At 42.6% G+C, this 21279-nt stretch overlaps 1 protein-coding gene across 1 annotated transcript in view; it reads right to left on the reverse strand.

Moving 5' to 3' along the window:
* LOC122920028 (mucin-5AC-like) overlaps positions 1 to 21279 on the reverse strand; it is a 107494-nt gene that overhangs the window by 42338 nt on the left and 43877 nt on the right. The window contains exons 16-29 of the mRNA XM_044269238.1: positions 20789 to 21044; positions 20631 to 20677; positions 20209 to 20309; positions 18557 to 18708; positions 18314 to 18452; positions 18111 to 18221; positions 16515 to 16694; positions 16156 to 16395; positions 15397 to 15553; positions 14737 to 14865; positions 14172 to 14316; positions 13853 to 13896; positions 10792 to 10990; positions 9259 to 10067 (exon numbers count right to left, since the gene is read on the reverse strand). Coding sequence (XP_044125173.1) covers positions 9259 to 10067; positions 10792 to 10990; positions 13853 to 13896; positions 14172 to 14316; positions 14737 to 14865; positions 15397 to 15553; positions 16156 to 16395; positions 16515 to 16694; positions 18111 to 18221; positions 18314 to 18452; positions 18557 to 18708; positions 20209 to 20309; positions 20631 to 20677; positions 20789 to 21044 — 2709 coding nt within the window. The remainder of the gene's footprint in view (positions 1 to 9258; positions 10068 to 10791; positions 10991 to 13852; positions 13897 to 14171; positions 14317 to 14736; positions 14866 to 15396; positions 15554 to 16155; positions 16396 to 16514; positions 16695 to 18110; positions 18222 to 18313; positions 18453 to 18556; positions 18709 to 20208; positions 20310 to 20630; positions 20678 to 20788; positions 21045 to 21279) is intronic.

Here is a 21279-nt window from a genome sequence, read left to right on the forward strand (position 1 = left end):
CGTCACAGGTGTTGAATTCCTCCGAGGTCCCAAACATTAGGCATTCACCGGACAGAAAAAGCCTTCTATGCCGCTGTATTTACCTAAGAAAGGAACCAATATTTAATCTGGCGGATATTTGCGGGATGTCATGAGGAAATTCAATTAAACGTGGTCGTCATAGGTGTTGAATTCCACCGAGATCCATGCCTCATTCATTTTTAGAAATGTGAGGTAGTCCACACTGTCGTGAGCTAGGCGAGTGCTCTTATCGGCCACGATCCCCCCTGCTGCACTGAACATTCTTTCGGACACCACATTCAACGAGGGGCAAGCCAAGAGTTCCATGGCAAATTGTGCCAGCTCTGGCCACAGGTGAAGCCTGCACACCCAGCTGTCCAGGGGTTCCTCTCTTCTCACAGCGCCCACAACAGCAGAATGCAGCATCTCTCGCAGGAAGGCCTGAAAATGCTGCATTCTGACAGCCCTCTGTGATGCTGGTAACATGTCCGCCCTTTTGTGTTTGTACTAAGTACGTTGCCACCCAGTGTACTGGTCCTTTCCCTTTATGCTTTTATACGGGGGTCCCTCTTTAAAACTGGAGCATGAAGGTCTTAATTTGCACTAAATTGGAAAAAGTGGAGCGGCCTGGCTCCTTCTCATCGCGCAAGAGAATGTCATCTTCGGTCTCCTCCCCCCATCCACGGACAACACCAGGGATCCCAGAAAAGTTTAAAGAATGCTCTTCTTGCTTCTCCTCCTTCTCCCCTTAGGTACCATCCTCCTCTGACTCCTCTTCAGACTCCTGCTGAATTGTCTCAGATGGAGTAGCCGGCCCTGGAAATTCATTTAGCATTGCAACTTCCTCATCTTCCTGCTCCTCGACGGCTTGATAAATGAAACGACGCAGTGCACGCTCCAGAAAGAAGGCGTAAGGTGCAATATCACTGATGGTGCCTTGGCTGCGACTGACCAGTTTGGTGATCTCGTCAAATGGGTGCAGAAGTCTGCATTTGTCGCGTATGAGCAGCCACTGGCACGGTGGAAAAAAAACTAGCTCCCCAGAACCTGTCCTGCTGCAGAGTTCGTACAGGTTGTCGTTAACGGCACGTTTCTGCTGGAGAAACCTATCAAGCAAATACAAGGTGGAGTTACAGCGTGCTGGGCAGTCACAAATCAGACGTGTGACGGGCAAGTGGTGTCGGCGCTGAATGTCAGCAAGGCGAGCAATGGCTTTGTAAGATCTTCTAAAATGGCCAGAGATTTTCCTGGCCTGCGCAAGACGTCCTGGACCCCGGGGTATTTGGCAGCAAATCGCTGCACGACTAAGTTCAGGAGGTGTGCCATGCACAGCACGTGTGTCATTTTGCCCTGTTTCAGCGAGCTCAGCAAATTGGCACCATTGTCGCACACCGCTTTACCAACTGTCAAATTGAGCGGGGTTAGCCACTATTCGGCCTGTGACCGCAGAGCTGAAAGCAGTGCAGGACCGGTGTGGCTCTTGGCTTCCAGGCACAACAGCCGCAGAAAAGCATGGCAACGTCTCACCTGGCACGTCGAATAGGTTCTGGGGAGATTGGGGGTGCAGCGGAAGAGGCAGTAGCAGTAGAAAAGGAGGAGTCAGGCGAGGAGGAGACGGAGGATGGAGTAGTAGGAGAAGAAGAGGCAGGCCTGCATGCAGTCTGTGGCGGTAAGACCAAATCCACACGGGTGCCACGGGTTGCATGCTTGACAGCCGTCAGAAGGTTCACCCAGTGGGCAATATAAGGTATGTACGGTAACTTCCCTGCCGTGTTTTATAGACCACGTGTCTGTGGTCAGATATATCTTGTCACCGACACGGTGTGCTAGAAATACATTTACTTGCCGCTGAACATAGCTATATAGCTCTGGGATGCCCTTTCTGGAATAAATATTTCCTTCCGGGGACCTTCCATTACTGTGTGCCAATGGCCCCAAATTTTCTAAAGGCCTCTGAGTCCACCAGTTTATAGTTGGCAGGATAGCAGTTCTGACAAGCCGGCGGTCAGCCGTTGGGCAAGAGGGTTATCCGGTGTCATCAACTTTTTACATTTAAACATTTAGTCCATGGAAGCCTGCCTTTTGCTAGATGAGTGTGACAACAGCTTGGTGGAAGGTAGAGTGGAGGATAAATGGGAGGAGAAGAAGAGGCAGGACGTGGAGCGCCGGGAGTGTGGCTTTGCAGGTTCTGACGGTGTTGCTCCCACTGGGCTCGGTGATGGGAGGCCAGGTGTCTTCTTAAGGCGGTCGTCCCTAGGTGAGTGTTGGGCTTACCGGGACTTATGCATTGACAGCACAGGCTGCAGATGGCAACACTATTGTCAGCAGCTGACACGTTAAAAAAAATCCCACACTGCGAAGACATGTGCCTGTGTCCTGGGAGCGCAAGATGTGACCGTGCATGGTGGATGGCTCGCTCCAGATACATTTGCAGTCTGCTTTTTGCCTCCTGTGCACTGCGAGCTCTTCCTGCTTTTACTCCTTCTCTTCCCTATCTTCGGCTCCGTCTCTCCCATTGAACTCCCCTCCTCTTCCTCTCTTGTGGGCACCCACGTGACGTCCATCGACACGTCATCATCGTCACCTTCACCACCACTGACATTATAGATCTTGGAGTAGGCAGCAACAGCGGGGACCACCCTCCTTGGGCTGATCTGTGTACTGTCGTCAGACCACTAGGTGGCGGCTGTTGCTACCTCCTCTTCCTCATCCGATGCCAAGAATGGCTGCGCATCGGTAAGGTCTGGGAATGGATGGGAAAATAATTCCTCTGACTCGAGTGGAGGGCCTATGGTGGTGGCGGTGCTGTCTTTGGGGGTGCACACAGCACAGAGTTAGGAAGGTGATGATACAGAAAATGAGGAGGGTGCAGAAGTGGAAGGCTGAGTGAGCCCCTAAACCAACTCTGGTGCGTCCTTTTACGGAATTGCACGCACCTTCTCCAACTTCCCACTTAGGCCCAACCCTATGACCCCTGCTGAATGGCCTGCCTCTTCTTCTGCCTGTCAGTTTCAAAATGACCCTGTGACAAAGTCCATATAGAAGAGCAGCATTTCTAAGTTTTTGCTGGAAGCCGTTAAATCAAACCCCTTAATCAATATTTGGTGGAAGACGGTGTTTCGCAGGCCTCAAGCAATATTCGGTGGAAGCTAGTATATCAATCCCCTCTATCATTTTCAAAATGACCCTGTGACAAAGTCCCTAAAGAAGAGCAGTATTTCTGGAAGCAGGTATATTGCAGGCCTCAATTAATATTTTGTGGAAACCGGTATATCAATTCCCTGTATCGGTATTTTGTGGAAACAGGTATATAGAACCCAATAATGAGTATTTGCTGGAAGCTGGTGAATCAAACCCCTTAATCAATATTTTGTGGAAGCCGGTATATCAATTCCCTTTATCAGTATTTTGTGGCAATAGGTATATAGAACCCAATAATAAGTATTTGCTGGAAGCTAGTATGTCAAACCCCTTAATCAATATTTGGTGGAAGTTGGTGTATTGCAGACCTCAATCAATATTTGGTGGAAGCTGGTGTATCACACCCTTCAATTAGTATTTTGTGGAAAAAGGTATATCGCACCCTTTAGTCAGTTTTTTGGGGTTCAACAGGTATATCACACCAGTTGCAATTACTTATTCCAATTGTGTTTGTCCCTCTACCTAGCTGCGGTATCTCAGCAGAACCGGACACAACTGCGGCATGATACAAATGCACTATTATATACTTTCTATGTTAGAAAGTATATTATGAGTGTTGGAACCGATAAAATTGACATCTATGATACAGTTTTGATGTAAAGATGTTCCTTGATATCTTGAACTGAATCAGCCCGGGTCTGCTTGATATGCAAATGAGGACTATCAAAGGGTTATTGTGGCGGGACACTGATGAAAGGAAGATCTGCCAGGACTGTCATGTCCTGGGGCAAGCTCGACCCCCTGCTGGTATTTACTGCCCACACCTGTGTCAGCAAGGGATGGGGGCAGGGATATGTGACAGAACTTTCTTCCTGTGCAATCATCTGCACTAACCTAGCTCACAAGTAGGAGCAATGGTTACCTTGGGGACCTCTGGGACAAGACAAGTCTTTCTGGACTCTACAATCAAGAATGTAATTCGCTCAGACCTGCTGGAGAGTAGTGTTCTGAGGACTGAGAAAAACCAATGGCATGTGGGACAGAGAGAGAATGGTCTAGCTAGCTCAAGGATCCTGACCCCCTTCAATCCTTTCTCTAATTCTCTTAATTGTATTTAGGCCTCATGCACACGACCGTTGTGTGCACCCGTGGCCATTGTTCCGTTTTCCGTGATTTTCTGCGGACCCATTGACTTTCAATGGGTCCGTTGAAAACTCGGATAAATGCACCGTTTGTCATCCGCCTCCGTGATCCGTGTATCCTGTTCGTCAAAAAAATATGACCTGTCCTATTTTTTTAAAGGACAACGGTTCACGGACCCATTCAAGTCAATGGGTCCGTGAAAGAACACGGATGCACACAAGATTGGCATCCGTGTCCATAGGTTACTTTCATACAGACGGATCCGAAGATCCGTCTGCATAAAAGCTTTTTCAGAGCTGAGTTTTCACTTGAAAACTCAGATCCAACAGTATATTCTAACACAGAGGTGTTCCCATAGTGATGGGGACGCTTCTAGTTAGAATATACAATGAACTGTGTACATGACTGCCCCCTGCTGCCTGGCAGCACCCGATCTCTTACAGGTGCCGCACCTGAAGGGGTTAATTGTGCGTATCATAGCCCCCTGTAAGAGATCCGGGGCTGACAGGCAGCAGGGGGCAGACCCCCCTCCTTCCCCAGTTTAAATTTCATTGGTGGCCAGTGCGGCCACCCCTCCCTCCCTCTATTGTAATAATAACATTGGTGGCACAGTGTGCCCCCCCGCCCCCCCCTTCCTCCCTCTATTGTAATAAGAACATTGGTGGCAGTGTGCGGCTTCCACCGGCCCCCCTTCCTCCCTCTATTGTAATTAGAACATTGGTGGCAGTGTGCGGCCTCCCCCGCCCAATCATTGTTGGCAGCGGAGTTCCGATCAGAGTCCCAGATTAATCGCTGGGGCTCCGATCGGTAACCATGGCAACCAGGATGCTACTGCAGTACTGGTTGCCATGGTTACTTAGCAATAGTAGAAGCATCATACTTACCTGCTGGCTGCGGCGATGTCTGTGTCCGGCCGGGAGCTCCTCCTACTCGTAAGTGACAGTTCATTTAGCAATTGGCCGCACAGACCTGTCACTTACCAGTAGGAGGAGCTCCCGGCCGAACACAGACATCGCAGCAGACAGCAGGTAAGTATGATGCTTCTACTATTGCTAAGTAACCATGGCAACCAGGACTGCAGTAGCTTCCTGGTTGCCATGGTTACCGATCGAGCCCCAGCGATTAAACCGGGACTCCGATCGGAACTCCGCTGCCACCAATGATCGGGCGGGGGAGGCCGCACACTGCCACCAATGTTCTTATTACAATAGAGGGAGGGAGGGGGGCTGGGGGAGGCCGCACACTGCCACCAATGTTCTAATTACAATAGAGGGAGGGAGGGGGGGGCCGGGGGAGGCTGCACACTGCCACCAATGTTCTTATTACAATAGAGGGAGGGAGGGGGGCCGGGGAAGGCCGCACACTGCCACCAATGTTCTTATTACAATAGAGGGAGGGAGGGGGCCGGGGGAGGCCGCACACTGCCACCAATGTTCTTATTACAATAGAGGGAGGGAGGGGGGGCCGGGGGAGGCCGCACACTGCCACCAATGATCTTATTAAAATAGAGGGAGGGAGGGAGGGGGGGCCGGGGGGAGGCCGCACACTGGCCACCAATGTTATTAATACAATAGAGGGAGGGAGGGTGGGCCGCACTGGCCACCAATGATATTCAAACTGGGGATGGGGGGGTCTGCCCCCTGCTGCCTGGCAGCCCTGATCTCTTACAGGGGGCTATGATACGCACAATTAACCCCTTCAGGTGTGACACCTGAGGGGTTAATTGTGCTGATCACAGCCCCCTGCAAGAGATCGGGTGCTGCCAGGCAGCAGGGGGCAGTCATGTACACAGTTTGTAGTATATTCTAACTAGAAGCATTCCCATCACCATGGGAACGCCTCTGTGTTAGAATATACTCTCGGATATGAGTTTTCACAATGTAACTTATATCCGACAGAATATTCTAACATAGAGGCGTTCCCATGGTGATGGGGACGCTTCAAGTTAAAATATACCGTCGGATTGGAGAAATGGTATAAAAGGGACTTCAGACTTTACATTGAAAGTCAATGGGGACGTATCCGTTTGTAATTGCACCATATTGTTTCAACGTCAAATGGATCCGTCCCCATTGACTTGCATTGTAATTCAGGACGCATCCGTTTGGCTCCGCACGGCGAGGCGGACACCAAAACGACTTTTTTTTTCATGTCCGTGGATCCTCCAAAAATCAAGGAAGACCCACGGACGAAAAAACGGTCACGGGCCTAAGAATGTAGGTATATCCCTATTTGTAAATAAATCCAACACTGAGTTAAGATACAGTTGTTCTTCAGTAATTTAAGGCACCCACAAAGCAGAGCAAATTCGACAAAAAGTATATCACACCCCTCTGTATGTCACACCTATCGATAGCACACCTATTCCAGTCCTCAAAAAGAATTTTTGTGGACCTGTTAGCTAACGTTTGGTGTCCCTAACAGTCTGTCCCTGCTCCACACAGAAACCTCTCCCTACACTGGTAAAAAACAGAATGTAATATGGCTGCCAGATCGGGTTTATTTATAATGTAGGGGGTGTGTCCATGTGCTGAAACGTCTCAATTGGCTTTCCTGTCCCACTTGATTGATGTGTCATGGGTCAAAGTTCTGCACAATGCAAAGAATATAGCGCCGGCGGACATCGCCATATGTTTGTCTGTTCTGCGAACCGCGAATGAGCAAAGTTCGCCACGAAACGACCGCCAGGTGAACTGCAAGGCCATCTCTACTGAATACACTGTATTCTCATGCACCCCTTCCAACAGAAAAAAGGGTATATGGTTGAATCTTCCTTTTCTTATCCTCCTCTTCTATCATATCAACATGCTTATTCATCGCATATATGCCCTGGCATAACATTTTTTACAGGGTCAGCTCACTTGCAGGCCCTGGCATATAATTTTTTAGAGGTTCAGCTCACCTGTAGGCCCTTGCATATAATGTTTTACAGGGTCATCTCACCTGCAGGCCCTTGCATATAATTTTTTAGAGGGTCAGCTCATCTGTAGGCCCTTACCTACAATCTTTTACAGGGTCAGCTCACCAGCAGACACTCACCTACAATCTTTTACAGGGTTAGCTCACCTGCAGGGCCTCACCTACAATTTTTTAGAGGGTCAGCTCACCAGCAGGCCTTCACCTACAAGTCAGTCAAAGAGTCTGATCAACACAATCCTCACCCTGACAGCACACTGGGTGAACCTTGTGGATGCCGGGAGAGAGTCGGCTGCTGGCACCAGACTTTCCCTCCAATAGATCTTCGTTAAAGTATTTAAAGTTGACTCATTTTAAATACAGGTCCTAGAAAAAGTCCTATATTGTTATTTTTCATCGCTACCTCACCAAGTTGGGAGTGGGTAATTTTTTACGCCTGCTTCCTTCCTTGGATGTGGTAGCCGTAGCCGTTTCTCAGGCTCCCTCTCCGGAATCTAACTCTGATTTTTCATTATCCGTGGTCACCATGGTAGGCGCAGAAAATAACATCGAAAGTTTATAGGGCAGACACCTGAATGGATTATTGCCATCACGGGGACGTGTGATCCGCCCCAGGTTATTTAGAGTTACCAAAGAGGCAGCAGGCCCTCGCCCATAATGTTTTTCGATGGTCAGATCACCAACAGGCACTCGCCCATAATTTTTTCAATGGTCAGCTAAGCAGCAGGCACTCTCCCATAGTTTTTTCAATGGGCAGCTCAGCAGCAGGCCCTCAACCATAATTTTCTCATGGTCAGATCAGCAGCAGACCCTCACCCCTAATGTTTTAAATGGTCAGATCAGCAGTAGGCAGTGATGAGCTGCAGGGGCATTATTCGAATTCGCAATATTTCATGATATATTAGCGAATTTGAGAATTTGTGATCTCCAGTCATTATTTTCTGGATTGCAAACAATCTGAAAATTTGCGCTAAAAATTCGCTATACGAAAATTTGCGATCAACACTACTCCTCAAGTCAAAGATATTGCAGCCTTCTCATTGGCCCACAAGCAAGAAGCAGTGAGGGATCATGGGTACTGATGAAAGAAAATATAGAATATTCGCAATTACGAAGATATAGCACTATATTCTAGATATTCGTGAATTCTCGAAGTGCCAATATTCGCGATAAAAATTTGCTAATTAGAATATTTGCAATCAACACTAGCAGTAGGCCCTTTTGCATTATTTCTTCAATGGTCAGCTCAGCAGCATACCCTTACCCCAAATGTTTTAGAGGGTCCGCAGCAGGCCCTCGCCCCTAATGTTTATGATGGTCAGATCAGCAGGCCCTTGCTCCTAATGTTTTTGAGGGTCACCAGCAGGCCATCAATCATAATTTTTCAAGGGTGTGTATGATGCCCGTCTTTATGTGTAATAAAGGGGTGTATTGTAGAGTGTCGGTTCCTTGTAATTTTTGGCAGCCCTTTCACTTAGTGCATAGGCTATATGAATGTAGGAGTCTCACTACAGGAATAATTGTACCACAATGTGAATGAGGTTCTCCTTTATGTGATATACAGGTTAGATTGGAGTTCCTCTTGCTTGTAATTTTTGGCAGCACTTGCACTTTATATACAAGTAAATATACAGGAAAGAATGTTTCCCAAAATTTTTTCCTCTAAAATCGATTTTACCTTTGGTTTTGTGCGTATTATTGTCAATCTTTAAAAGTGGCGTACTACTCGGACAACATCGCTCCCAGCAGTGACCTGGGAGTCCAAGATACATCGAGACATTCTCCCTATGCTGTTCCCGAACCATTCCGTTGGTGTTTCCATAAATTTCTGACCTTTTCCTATGAAACAGGCACCCTCCTCTCTTCAGAGCAGGGGGTGCCTGGTTTAATGCTTGGGTTCTCCCATTGACTTCCAGTATACTCGGGTGCTCAGTAGAGCAGCCGAGCATCCTGATGTGTTCGGCCCGAGCACTAGTCTGTACTACTGATTTATGCAAAGTTATAGGAAACAACAGTGGCCATTTAATTAATCAAATAAATTGAATACAAAACACCTACCTGGGGAGAAGTTTTGGTGATCATAATGGCAGGAGCATGTAGTCTGTATAGATGTTGTAGGAGTTGGAGTCTCAGTTGTGGTTGGTTCTGTTGTACTTATGGTGGTTGTACTTGTAGTTTCTGTCCTGGTTGTTGGCACTGGAGTAGTTGTAATTACTGTGGTATTAGGGGATGTTTCAGTTGTAGGCTTTAGAGTCTCAGTTGTGGTTGGTTCTGTTGTACTTATGGTGGTTGTACTTGTAGTTTCTGTCGTGGTTGTTGACACTAAAGTAGTTGTAATAACTGTGGTATTAGGGGATGTGGATGTTTCAGTTGTAGGCATTAAAGTCTCAGTTGTGGTTGGTTCTGTTGTACTTATGGTGGTTGTACTTGTAGTTTCTGTTGTGGTTGTTGGCACTGGAGTAGTTGTAATAACTGTGGTATTAGGGGATGTTTCAGTTGTGGATGATTCTGCTGTACTTATGGTGGTTGTAGATGTAGTTAGTATATCACACCTTTCAAAACTACAACACAGAACTTTAATTTTAAAATTATAGCAGATAGGTGGATGCTGATTTTTGTTTAGGCAGATCAGTCCAAATGATACATTACACTGTACATTTTGTTCAATATCTGATAATTGGGTATCAGGGAATTTCTGAGCTCTGCATTCAATACCTTTTGGATGATCACATATGGTAGACCCATTAGCTTTTATATTTTCATATGTTTCAAAATCTCCATTATTCTTTCCTAGTTTAGGGTAACTGACATCAAACCATTCTGACCACTGGCAGACCTCCTTAACACATATTGTAGTCAGGGGTACTGTTGTGCCTATGGAACAAAAAGGTATAAATTGAATAAGAAAAAATAAAATACATTTATACATTTGGTAGGCCAATTCTCCAGACAACCCAGTAAAAATCAGATCACTTCCATAAAAAAGACAGGTAGAATCAGATTGATTGACAGGAGCACAGATAACAATTTGCTAGACCAGTTTTTATACATGAAGGCCATTAAAAGGGTTGTCCCACAAAAATATTCTACATTTTTCAAACCAACTCCTGCATCTGAATTCTTTTATAATGGCATGCAATAAAAAAATTATTATAGCCATTGAGTTATTCATATAAATCTTTTTGTATAGCGCCACTTGCTGTTTGCACTTTTTCAACATTTTCTGTCCAGCTCACTGAGGTTGACATACATGCTCAGATCCATCCTTTAACTGCCACCAGCAGAAGGACCAGAAAGGACATGCCCCCTGATTAAGAGCATGTCCTAACCCCTGAGGTGCCAGCTTGAAATAAATCTAGCAGAGTAATTGCAGCAGTGAAAGGGAAGATCTATGTGAGCTATGAGGCTGGTTTTAGGTTTATTAGAAATAAACTGTCATGTACTGTATGATATCTGATTTAAATTTTTGTTACATTACTCATGGGATAATCCCTTTAAGGTCTAAAATAATTTGGCATAATGGATACCAGTTCAACATTTTATTTGGAAACATGGGTATTATAAGGAAAATGATTCATTTTTTCAGTTTATAAAGGTATACCTGTAGAGGTAGTGAGTGAGGTTGAGGTAAATGCAAAGGGTGTGGTTGTAGCAACATCACAATCCCGAATTTCTCTGTAAATGCCATTTTCTTTGCAGATAGCACTGATACAGCCTCCAATGCCATCGGTAGTGTTGTAGATAACATCATTGTATTTGTACATTTTTCCCTGGTATTCGCAATGGCATGCTGCAAAAACAGAACAGAAAAAGATTTAGCAACACTTAAAAGATATGAAGAAATAACATATAAACAGAATTTAAGACTAATATGTTATAGATTCCGAGACATAACTTAAGGCTCCAACTCCTCATGTAAAGTCTGTAACAGGGCCCCACCTACCATGTACCACATAGGTGTCTTCTCACAAGGCACTAGGACCTCCTCAGGAACCATTGCCTTGGTGAAACTGCTAGCTCTACTTCCTTTAGGGCTGTTTCACACGAGCGAGTCCATTGCGGGAATCACGCTCCGTGTGTGAGTGTGATCCTCCGCTCTGGACTTGCAGGAACGCACGGCATTATCATGATTTATAATGCTATGTGTCTCTGCATGGCCTTTTTTCCACAGAATCATAGTGACATAAAGCTGTCAGTATGATTCTGTAGAAATATGGTCTAGCATTATAAATCGTGATAATGTCGGGCGCTCCTGCAAGTCCAGAGCAGAGGATCACACTCACACAATGAGCGTGATTCCTGCAATGGACTTGCACGTGTGAAACAGCCGTTACAGCTACACCCCTGCACCGATCAATTATCATCTCATTTAAGGTCTTACTTATAAACTTTAGCTTCTAAACTGAGCCTTGTGTGTTATCACTGTGCTCCAAAAAGTCCCAAAAAGCATACTTATATCTTAAAGGAAATTTGTCACCAAAAATGTTTTCTGAAAATTAAAATCAGATAGTAAATAATCTTCTTTTTCTAATCAGTTTTTTTTCTTATTGCAGATCCTTCTCCTAATCATGACTATGGGGGCAGCCATATTGCCTGAGCTGTTACTAACAGCATTAATAAAATTGCTTTACGGCAGCTCCATGGGCCATAGACACAATGGTCAGGAGGGGACCTCACTAACTTCTATTAGAGAGTTTTCTAGGCATGCTCTGTGACCTGTGCAGAGGTCACTGTACAAGGAAAGAATAGATAAGCTCTGACAATCACCTGGTGTAAAAGTATTATCTGTCATTCTAATCCTGCATGTAATAATATCACTTCTGTGTATGGATAAGCAGGTAACTGCAGTAAAGTGATCTGTACAGACCAAGAAGTGGTGCCATTTATTATTCTTAGTGGCCAGTGGGATAACTGTTGGATTTTTTTGGTTTTAGTTTGAGAGGACCTTTCACCTGTAAAAACAATGTGAACTAAGTATGCTCACATGTAGAGCGGCGCCCGGGGATCTAACTGCACTTACTATTATCCCCGGGCGCCGCTCGGTTCTCCCGTTATGCCCTCCGGTATCTTCGCTCTGTAAGTTATAGTAGGCGGAGTCTGCCCTTGTCCTGTGGGCGTCTCCTTCTCCTAGGCTGCAGCGCTGGCCAATCACAGCGCACAGCTGACATCCTGAGAGAAAAAAAACTCCCAGGCTGTGAGCTGTACGCTGATATGGAAAGAGTCAGGCTATTACAGCTAAGTGATAAAGTACATAGAAGATATTGGACTGTAGTATTCAGGTTAAATTGCTATGTTGGCACTTGGCAATAAATACATGGGTTTTGGGTTGCAGCTTGGGCACTCAGTCTCTAAAAGATTCACCATCAATGCATTTTTTGTGCATTTGTATGTTTTACGCAGAACAACCCTCCCACTATACTAAATATATATACCTAGATTTTAACATTTTTTTAAGAAAGCAAAAAGGGGAAAAATGTGAGTATGTTTTATATTGTACACACAAAAATTCCACTATACTATTGCTATTTTTATTTATTTTTATAAACGAAAAACTGTTGTATGTGTGCGTAGTCTGCTATACTATTGCTATAAATGTTTCATTTTTTTTGTCTTTATTTTACTTTAAAAAAAATTATGATTTTTTAAATAAATTTTTTAATTTATTTTTACTTTTTATTTATCTATTTAAAAAAAATCAATTGACCCCTTTCTGACACAGTCAGGGTAGAAATGGGTTAATTCACAGCCTCTCAGTTGATTTTACAGCCAGCAGGGGGCGCTCTTACATCAAGAAGAGTGCTCTCTGCCTGCTTTTACATTTCTCACTGCTATGGATCCTTGTGGCAGGGTGCTACAAGGATGCCACAAAGCGAGACCACTTCTGATGGTCTCAGCACTCTTTACTGTGACCGGAGTTGTCTAATGACAGTGCAGCTGAGGCGATTTGCAGTGCCACTGGGCGACAGCAGATCACCATATAACCCGGCACGTTTTTGCATTGCATTTTATTAGTCGGGTTGCAGATAAGAGCCTACCACCCCAACGTATAAAGTCATGCGGTGGTAGGCAAAAGGTTAAGAAAGCAGAGAATCTATAGTGAACTAAAAAACAAGCATTTTAAATATGAAAAAACAGCATAATAAATAAATTTGACATTTGTAAATGTCACAGGAAATTATCACAGTACATTATATTATAGTCATTGCCCAAATCCAGTGTTTAATACATTGATTTTGTAAGATCTTTCGGAATAACAACCCTGCATGGATGCGTCCTTCCATATCTTTCCTCTTGGCTCAATATATCCAGAGATGTTGGGCACGAGATGACAATTAATTTTTGTTTCACAAAACATGATTTTGTGATACTGTGTCATAAGTTGTCTATTATAGGTGTCTATGTCTGTGTTGTGACTTGAGGCCTACCAAGGGCTTTGGTAACATGTTGTGATAATATATTAAATTAGTTTCATGAGAAATCTGTGTCCTTAAGCAAATTTGATCTAAGATACGGGTGGACACATTTGTAAATATCAGAGTCAACCCAATATCTTTGTAATCTAAGATAATATATATGATTGTGATTGTTCTGTGCTGGATCCAAATTCATCCTAATATTATTTCTGTATCCTTATGGAAATACAAGCACTTACCTTCTATCTCATACTTGCACTGTATTCCTGACATACTGCATGTGCTGTAGATAGAAAAATTCAAGATGAAGTCTACAATGTCACTATAGTTATGGTTGTTTTTAGATATTTAATTTCAGTGATGAAGTGAGATTATTTTAGGATTGGTGATCCAACAGCACAATACAAGGTCTTGATTCTACTGTATGTTTTAGGGTGAACATTAACATAGAGAACCATAGTACTTATATTAAATAGGACTCTTGCCCTATAAGTTTCTAAATAATTCCACGGTAATACGGCATCCTACTTTTTTTGAATCGTCAGCCAGATCACTCACCAAGTCTTACAGTTTTCATTGGAAGGTACGAGTTGTCCAACTTTGTAAAGTTTTACTTCATCATCATAGCAGCCACATTGGGCCACACACTTCATGTCATCCTCATCAAAGAATGGTTTATCTGCTGGACAACTGGGGTAACACCCTAATCAGTCAGAAGAACACAAGAGTCAGGTTAGAATGTAAAATCAGATCAGTTTGGAACTGGTGCTTCACCAGGTACTTAGCGCTGAACATAGGCATAAAATATTGTCTGCCAGATCTTACCAATTCAACCTACAATCTGTTATCTATGGGACCTGGCAAACAATTGAGTTTTTTCTGGAGATAAGTAGTGCCATAGCTGTCCACTTTAGAAGTAGGCATGGACCTGTTGACTGGAAATGTACACTTATAGAGTTTAGACTGGAGGCTGGTCTCTTGGCCTAATGTTTGGCTGACAAGTTTTTGTGATCAGTTTAATGGAATAAATTATATTTTTTGTAAATTATTCTATGTGAAACTATTTCAACTAGATTGTTCGTGAAATGTCCTCAACTAGATTGTTCGTGAAATGTTCTCATACCTTCCAAGCCAGATAGCTCGTGCATACATTTCCCACTTGGATTCCTACAGGTCTTCATGCAGGGAGCTCCACAAGATTTATAGTGCCACTCACATTCTCCTTCAGGGTTGTAATAATCACAGAAAACAGCTGGAGAGCAAAGCAAAAAGCCATAGTGAAAGGGGTTGTCTCACAGCAAATTGTATTTATCATGTAGAGCAAGTTAATACAAGGCACTTACTAATGTATTGAGATTGTCCATACTGCCTCCATTGCTGGCTTGGTTCATTTTTCCATCATATTACACACTCCTCATTTCTAGGGATTACGACCACCTTGTAATCGAGCATCCGTGGCCATGCTTGCACACTTAGGAAAAAGTGCCTTTTCCTATAGTGTGCAAGCACGGCCGTGGCTGCTGAATTGCTGGTGGTCGTCACCCCATGGAAATGAGCAGTGTATAATGTGATGGAAAATTAATCAAGCTAGCAAAAGAGGCAACATGGACAATCACAATACATTAGTAAGTGCCTTGTATTACCTTGCTCTACATGATAAATGCCATTTGTTAAAGTGAGAAAATCCCTTTAAATCCCTTTAATATAGACATTGTAATACTATGACTTCAGTCAGAGGTACAGTAATGTAGAAGATGGTAATATGTATAATTAGGCTACTTACGACAGATGTTTGGAGATCTCCAGGAAACACAGGCTCCGGTTTCTCCGCATGCTTGAGCGTAGGCTGCCACCGCTGTACAGAAACATTCACAGTCTCCGCCGGAATTACAAGCACAAGAGTCGGTGACACAAGCATCATAATACTTGGAGGGGTCAACCTGCAGAGTCAATAACAATACATAACTTATGTTCCTAATTTATAATTTTATGTGGAATATTGCATTATTCTTACAGTAAAGAAGCCTTGTTGCCTCTGGAGACTGAACTTTTTCTTCTCCAGGCGGAGCCAGTGCCTCCTTGTCTTTTGAGGGGATTTTCCATGGAACAGCTTTTCACCATATTTTTGCACTGGTTATTTATATATTTGCTAGTTTATTGTGTCCACCTTTCAATCCTTCCTCATAACTAAGACACATGGGTAGTTCTCAGCTAAACAAATATTTCTCTCAACTCAAGCACGTTCAGTGTTTTTTTTTCGATTGGAAAAGGGGAATAAACATCTATTTTTCAGGAGCTTATTCCTCATAGGAACAAAGGATTGGGCAATTTCAACTCCACATGCCCAATCCCTTTTTTCCCCACCAGGTATTATGAAGGAAGACTCGAACTCATTCAATGGTGAACAATCCACCAATCACGGTGGGTTCGAATGAGTTTTAGCTAATGTTCCTGTCCAACTTAAATGTAATCTAAAAGGAAAATAACTAAGTATAGAATTACAGTAAGCAAGTAAATCAATGTAACAACAGGGGCCCCGTACCTTGGCATGGCAGGCAGAAAAGACATCACTGTTGATGATACTACATTGTTTCTGTGCCCAGGGTTTACGGTATGGGTTGACACTGCATGCATCTTCGAGCTGTTTGGCATCAGGGCATGTTGACGAAATCTTCCAGCTGTTTCCAAATTCAATAACATCTTCAACCACAGACATACTTCTTGTGGTGAAGTCATTGTTACCGTCTCCATCATAATTTCCACACAGACCACAAACTTGACCCTGTAACATTGACATATTTTATTATATTATAATGTATTGTGTACAGTAAAACCATTGACATTAAGCAGTTATAGTCCTGTCTACATTGTCAGTCAAATAGTCATAAAAAAAAGTTTTACTTCAAAGCCTTTACTGAGCTTGATGAAGATGCTGGTCTTTCTGTCCCACATCAGGATGAGGCCATTATCAGCTTCAATGACAAGGTAAATGCCCATATGTCTGACTTTGTAACGAGCAACTCCTCCGATTCCTCTCTCTACCACTTCAATGTGTTCCTCTGTGAGGATCAGCTCATAGCTCTGCAAATGGAAAATTAAATTCTAGTTTATGGCAACACATACAAACACCCACTTCATTTGATGGGTTGCCTAATGAAGACAACCACTTCAACAACTACTTTTTGTAACATTCCTAGCTTGGCAATCAGTACACTAGAAATTTGCTAAATCAGCTGATTGCACAGGTCTAACTCTGGGTATCTCTAGTGATCAGCTGTTATTGTTAGATGAAGCTACTTGCCATGGAGAGGGCACACCATCGACATTTCTCCACTGGTATGGGTTACTAGACATTTACTTATTAGGTGGTTACTTTACAAAATTAGACAGCTAGCAGACTTTTCATCACAAGATATTTGGAGTATATGTTGGGCATTAGAGATTATTTAACTCAGTAATGGTCACTAGTTCCAAACCAATAGTTTAGTACTACTTCATATTTTGTGGCTAGGGTAAAGGGCAATTTTGTTATATCTTTATTGATGCTAATTAGAGTAATCCAGCGAGGAATATGGCTGATGGTGTTTCATATTTGATTCTACTACAATTATTTTGAAATTGAATTAATGCATGTTTTATTGATTACAATAAAGTTTGTAAATTTTATTTTTTAAAGGAGCTGTATTACACTGTTTTTGGATTATATATTATTTGTGGAGTGGTTCCGTCAAGTTATGACAAATAATCTGACCCAAGAGAGAGTCAAAAGGGCCACCCCATAAATGCACATCCAACCATAAAGGGATACAAAAATATATATAAAGTTTATTTAGACACAACAACACACACGCATTAAAAAATTGTATACAATATGGAACAAAGTGCGGTATGCAATAAAATATATGTAACCGACACATACAGGTCCACTGAGTTATCACATCTGAATGTATGCATTATCAACCAGCATATAAAACAATACAATAAATCACATATAGCAAATGTAAGGTAAGGTAAGACCACTAGAATTGAAAATGCAGACAGACCGACATAGGGTCCAATATCAATAGCCAAACCTACATAGCCAGCTGGTGCAGTGGACTCTTTAAACTTATGTTCCGTCAAGTTATATCGTAGTGAATACAAAGCAATATTACTTGCCATTGAAATTGTTGACCATATCATACCCTGAAAGACCATATCCATGAAAGTCCGTTACACTGCGCCAAACAATAGTCTATCCTCGATAAAAGGCATCCTCAAACTGCGGCCCTCCAGCTGTTGCAAAACTAAAACTCCCAGCATGCCCAAACAACCTACAGGTATCAGCCTACAGCAGGGCATTGTGGGAGTTGTAGTTTTACAACAGCTGGAGGGCCGCAGTTTGAGGATGCCTGCTCTATAACATCCCTAGGCTACAGTATAATACATGGACACCGATTGTCTCGATATGACAACCCTTTTAATTTATTACATTTTACCTATATATTGATTTCTTACCTCCAGGAAAACTTTGATGCTCTTAGAACAAGTGGTTCCAGTGGTTCCACATGGGATGTTCTCCGTCATGATTCTGAAGAAGCTGCTGTTTCCTCCTTTTCCACAATTATCCTAAAGTTTCACAAGTAGACAATTACCATCAACAAAGTCACGATCCGCACTGTATATGCATCAGCTAACTCCTGTCATGCAGGTTTATTTACCTGGGCAAGTGTGTATTCACAATCTCCGTTGAAGCTGTAGCGTTTTCCATCAAATGTAATATAATGGCCATCTCCGTATACAGCACAAGTGCCCAGGCAGGGGTTATTTGTACACTGCCACATACGATCTTTGCAGGTACTATTAGAATAAAGAGGACACTAGAAATGAGCCTTCTCTCTGACCTTAAGATATCTGGGCTTATTGTTGTTTTTCTATGCTTGACCAATATTAAATTATCATACCAGGTATTGCATTTCATTTTAATCTTCTCTCCAGGTTGATAGGTGGCATAATTGTGAATACATGGGCATTGTTCTTCCTGGATGCAGCCACCTTTGCCATCTGAGACCAGTCCTGCAGGACACACACAGCCGGATACACATTTTGCACTGTACTGTAAGACATAAAAAATAAGTATATGTTAAAGTATCCCATAGAATATGGATTGAGAACACAGCAATATAGTACACATAACATTCATTCTTTTAACCCTTTAGAGACCAGGCCAATTTTCATTTTTGCATTTTTGTTTTTGTCTCCCCACATTCTACTTTTTTAATTTTTAGTTCATATAGCCATATGAGGATTTATTTTTTGTGGGGTAAGATGTATTTTTAGTTGCACCATTTAATTTACCATGTTCTGTTTTGGAAAACGAGAAAACATTATTTTGTGGGGGGAAATTGAAAAACAAAAAGAAATTCCGACATGGTTTTTGGGGTTTTAATATGACAGCATTCACTGTGCACTACAAATGACACAAGATTCTTATTCTGCGGGTCGATTTGATTACAGCACTAATAAAGTTGCAAAGTGTTTTTTTTTTACTACTTAAAAACATTTGAAAATAAAAATCTAAAATATTCTTACAGCCATAACTTTTTTATATTTCTGTCTACATGGGGCTTGTTTTTTATGAGACAAACTTTAGTTTTTATTGGTATCCTTTATGACATACATATCACTTTGTGATTCCAATTTTTTTTTGGGGGGGCAAGGTGACAAAAAATGCTTTTTCCCATTATGGTGTACATCACACTGGAAAAATATTTCTATATTTGAATACATTACTTCAGTCATAATGACGTACAGGTACATCAATGCGGCTGAAGGGGTTGAACGTTTAACAACTGAACCAACAACTGGGAGAAGATAGTCTCACAGCTTCTACAATAAAGAATCCATTTCTATACTGGTGGAAAAACCTCATATTGTCTGATCTAGTGGATATTATTTATCTATGTTAAATAGTGTTAATAATTCACTAAGGAAAACATAACTGTAAAACTTACACTTAAATTGAAAGAGGACCTTTCATTACGATAAAAAATCTAAACGAACTATACAGACATGGAGAGCGGCAGGGATCTCCCTGCACTTACTATTATCCCTGGGCGCCGTTTCGTTCTCCCGGTATAGGCTCCGGTATCTTAAGATTTTCGGCTCAAACGGGAGGAGCCTGCTCTTGTTCTCCTGGGCGTCTCCTTCTCCCAGGTTGTAGCACTGGCGATTTGCAGCGCTCAGCTCATAGCCTGAGGAGATGCCCAGGAGAACAAGAGCAGGCTCCTCCCAGTTGAGCCGAAAATCAGAAGATACTGGAGCCTATACCGGGAGAATGGAGGGGCGCCCAGGGATAATAGTAAGTGCAGGGAGATCCCTCGGCATCGCTCTCCATGTCAGCATACTTAGTTTAGATTTTTTATTGTAATGAAAGGTCCTCTTTAAAACCAACATTGCTATAAAAGGTGGACATTTACAAGGTTTAAGAATTCAGCAATTAAAATTGAAAATGAAGCAGACACAGCTTCATCAACTTCTAATAGGAACTTTCATATTCATTTATTATGGTATCTATTTCATGTTTGTCTTTATCTCAATTGTCAGGAATACTCACACAAGCCATATCCAAAGTCTGACAACTCTTCTGGCATTCTGTGCCTATGGTCCCCACTAAAGCGTTCTTGCAATCAAAATAAACCATAGGAGCGGTGCATTCTGAAACCAGTAAATAAGTATAATGTAAGTATTTCAACTGTGAAAATCATCTTCATTCAAAATATATCAGATAATTAGTGAAAACCATTATAGCACCAAAAACCATTATAGCAAGCAACGTCATATGTGTAGCTGGAGATATGCTAAGAATGTGCCTAAGGTCCCGCATGCCAGAAGAGGAAAATAAACAAGCCAGTTTGTTGTGGGCTTAATATTAGATATTAGATACGGGGCTAGAGCAGCAAGCTATACTTTTGCCCCAGTTCAAGCAAAGCCTAGAAACGGTTGTGAAGAAGGTCATCAACCTGTCAATGTTGTTACCTTGATTAACGTTTCCAATACAGTTGAGTTTCCCCTGAGTGCAAGTGCTGTAAATTAGAGAATAGGTATGTCATATATAACAAACATATAAAAGTAAACGTATCAGCTGCATGACAAGCAAGGTAAAATGCTCAGCCATGTGGTTTGTTCACACTCACCACATGATCCCATTCTCATGGACAATTTCTCCAGAAGGCACAGCAGAACCTTTGAAGTAACACGGGCAAGCTTCGGCAGGAACACATTTACCACTGTCATCCATGTACAAGCCTTTAGCACATGTGCAGCCATCCACAGGGGTAAACTTGATACTACATGTGACATCAGGCTCGCTGAGGGAACGACATGTGGGCTGGCAAGTGCTGGTAGAGTAGGCGTAGCTCAGTGTTTCTGGGCAGTTGTTCATGTATTCAGCTGTGTAAGATAGAAGCATTAATTACATTGGCATATACTAGAAGTAACAAAACTAAATATATATATATATATATATATATATATATATATATATATATATACATATTTGTGGTCGGATCGACTATCAGAAAGGTGAATCTAACCTAGCTAACCCTATCTACAAGCAGTAGAGTTATGCCATAACTGCTGTGGTAGGGCAGCCTAAAGGGGGACACCCTAATGAGAAGTGACTGTA

The sequence above is a fragment of the Bufo gargarizans genome, chromosome 10 (genome assembly GCF_014858855.1).
Source record: "Bufo gargarizans isolate SCDJY-AF-19 chromosome 10, ASM1485885v1, whole genome shotgun sequence".
Taxonomy (NCBI): domain Eukaryota; kingdom Metazoa; phylum Chordata; class Amphibia; order Anura; family Bufonidae; genus Bufo; species Bufo gargarizans.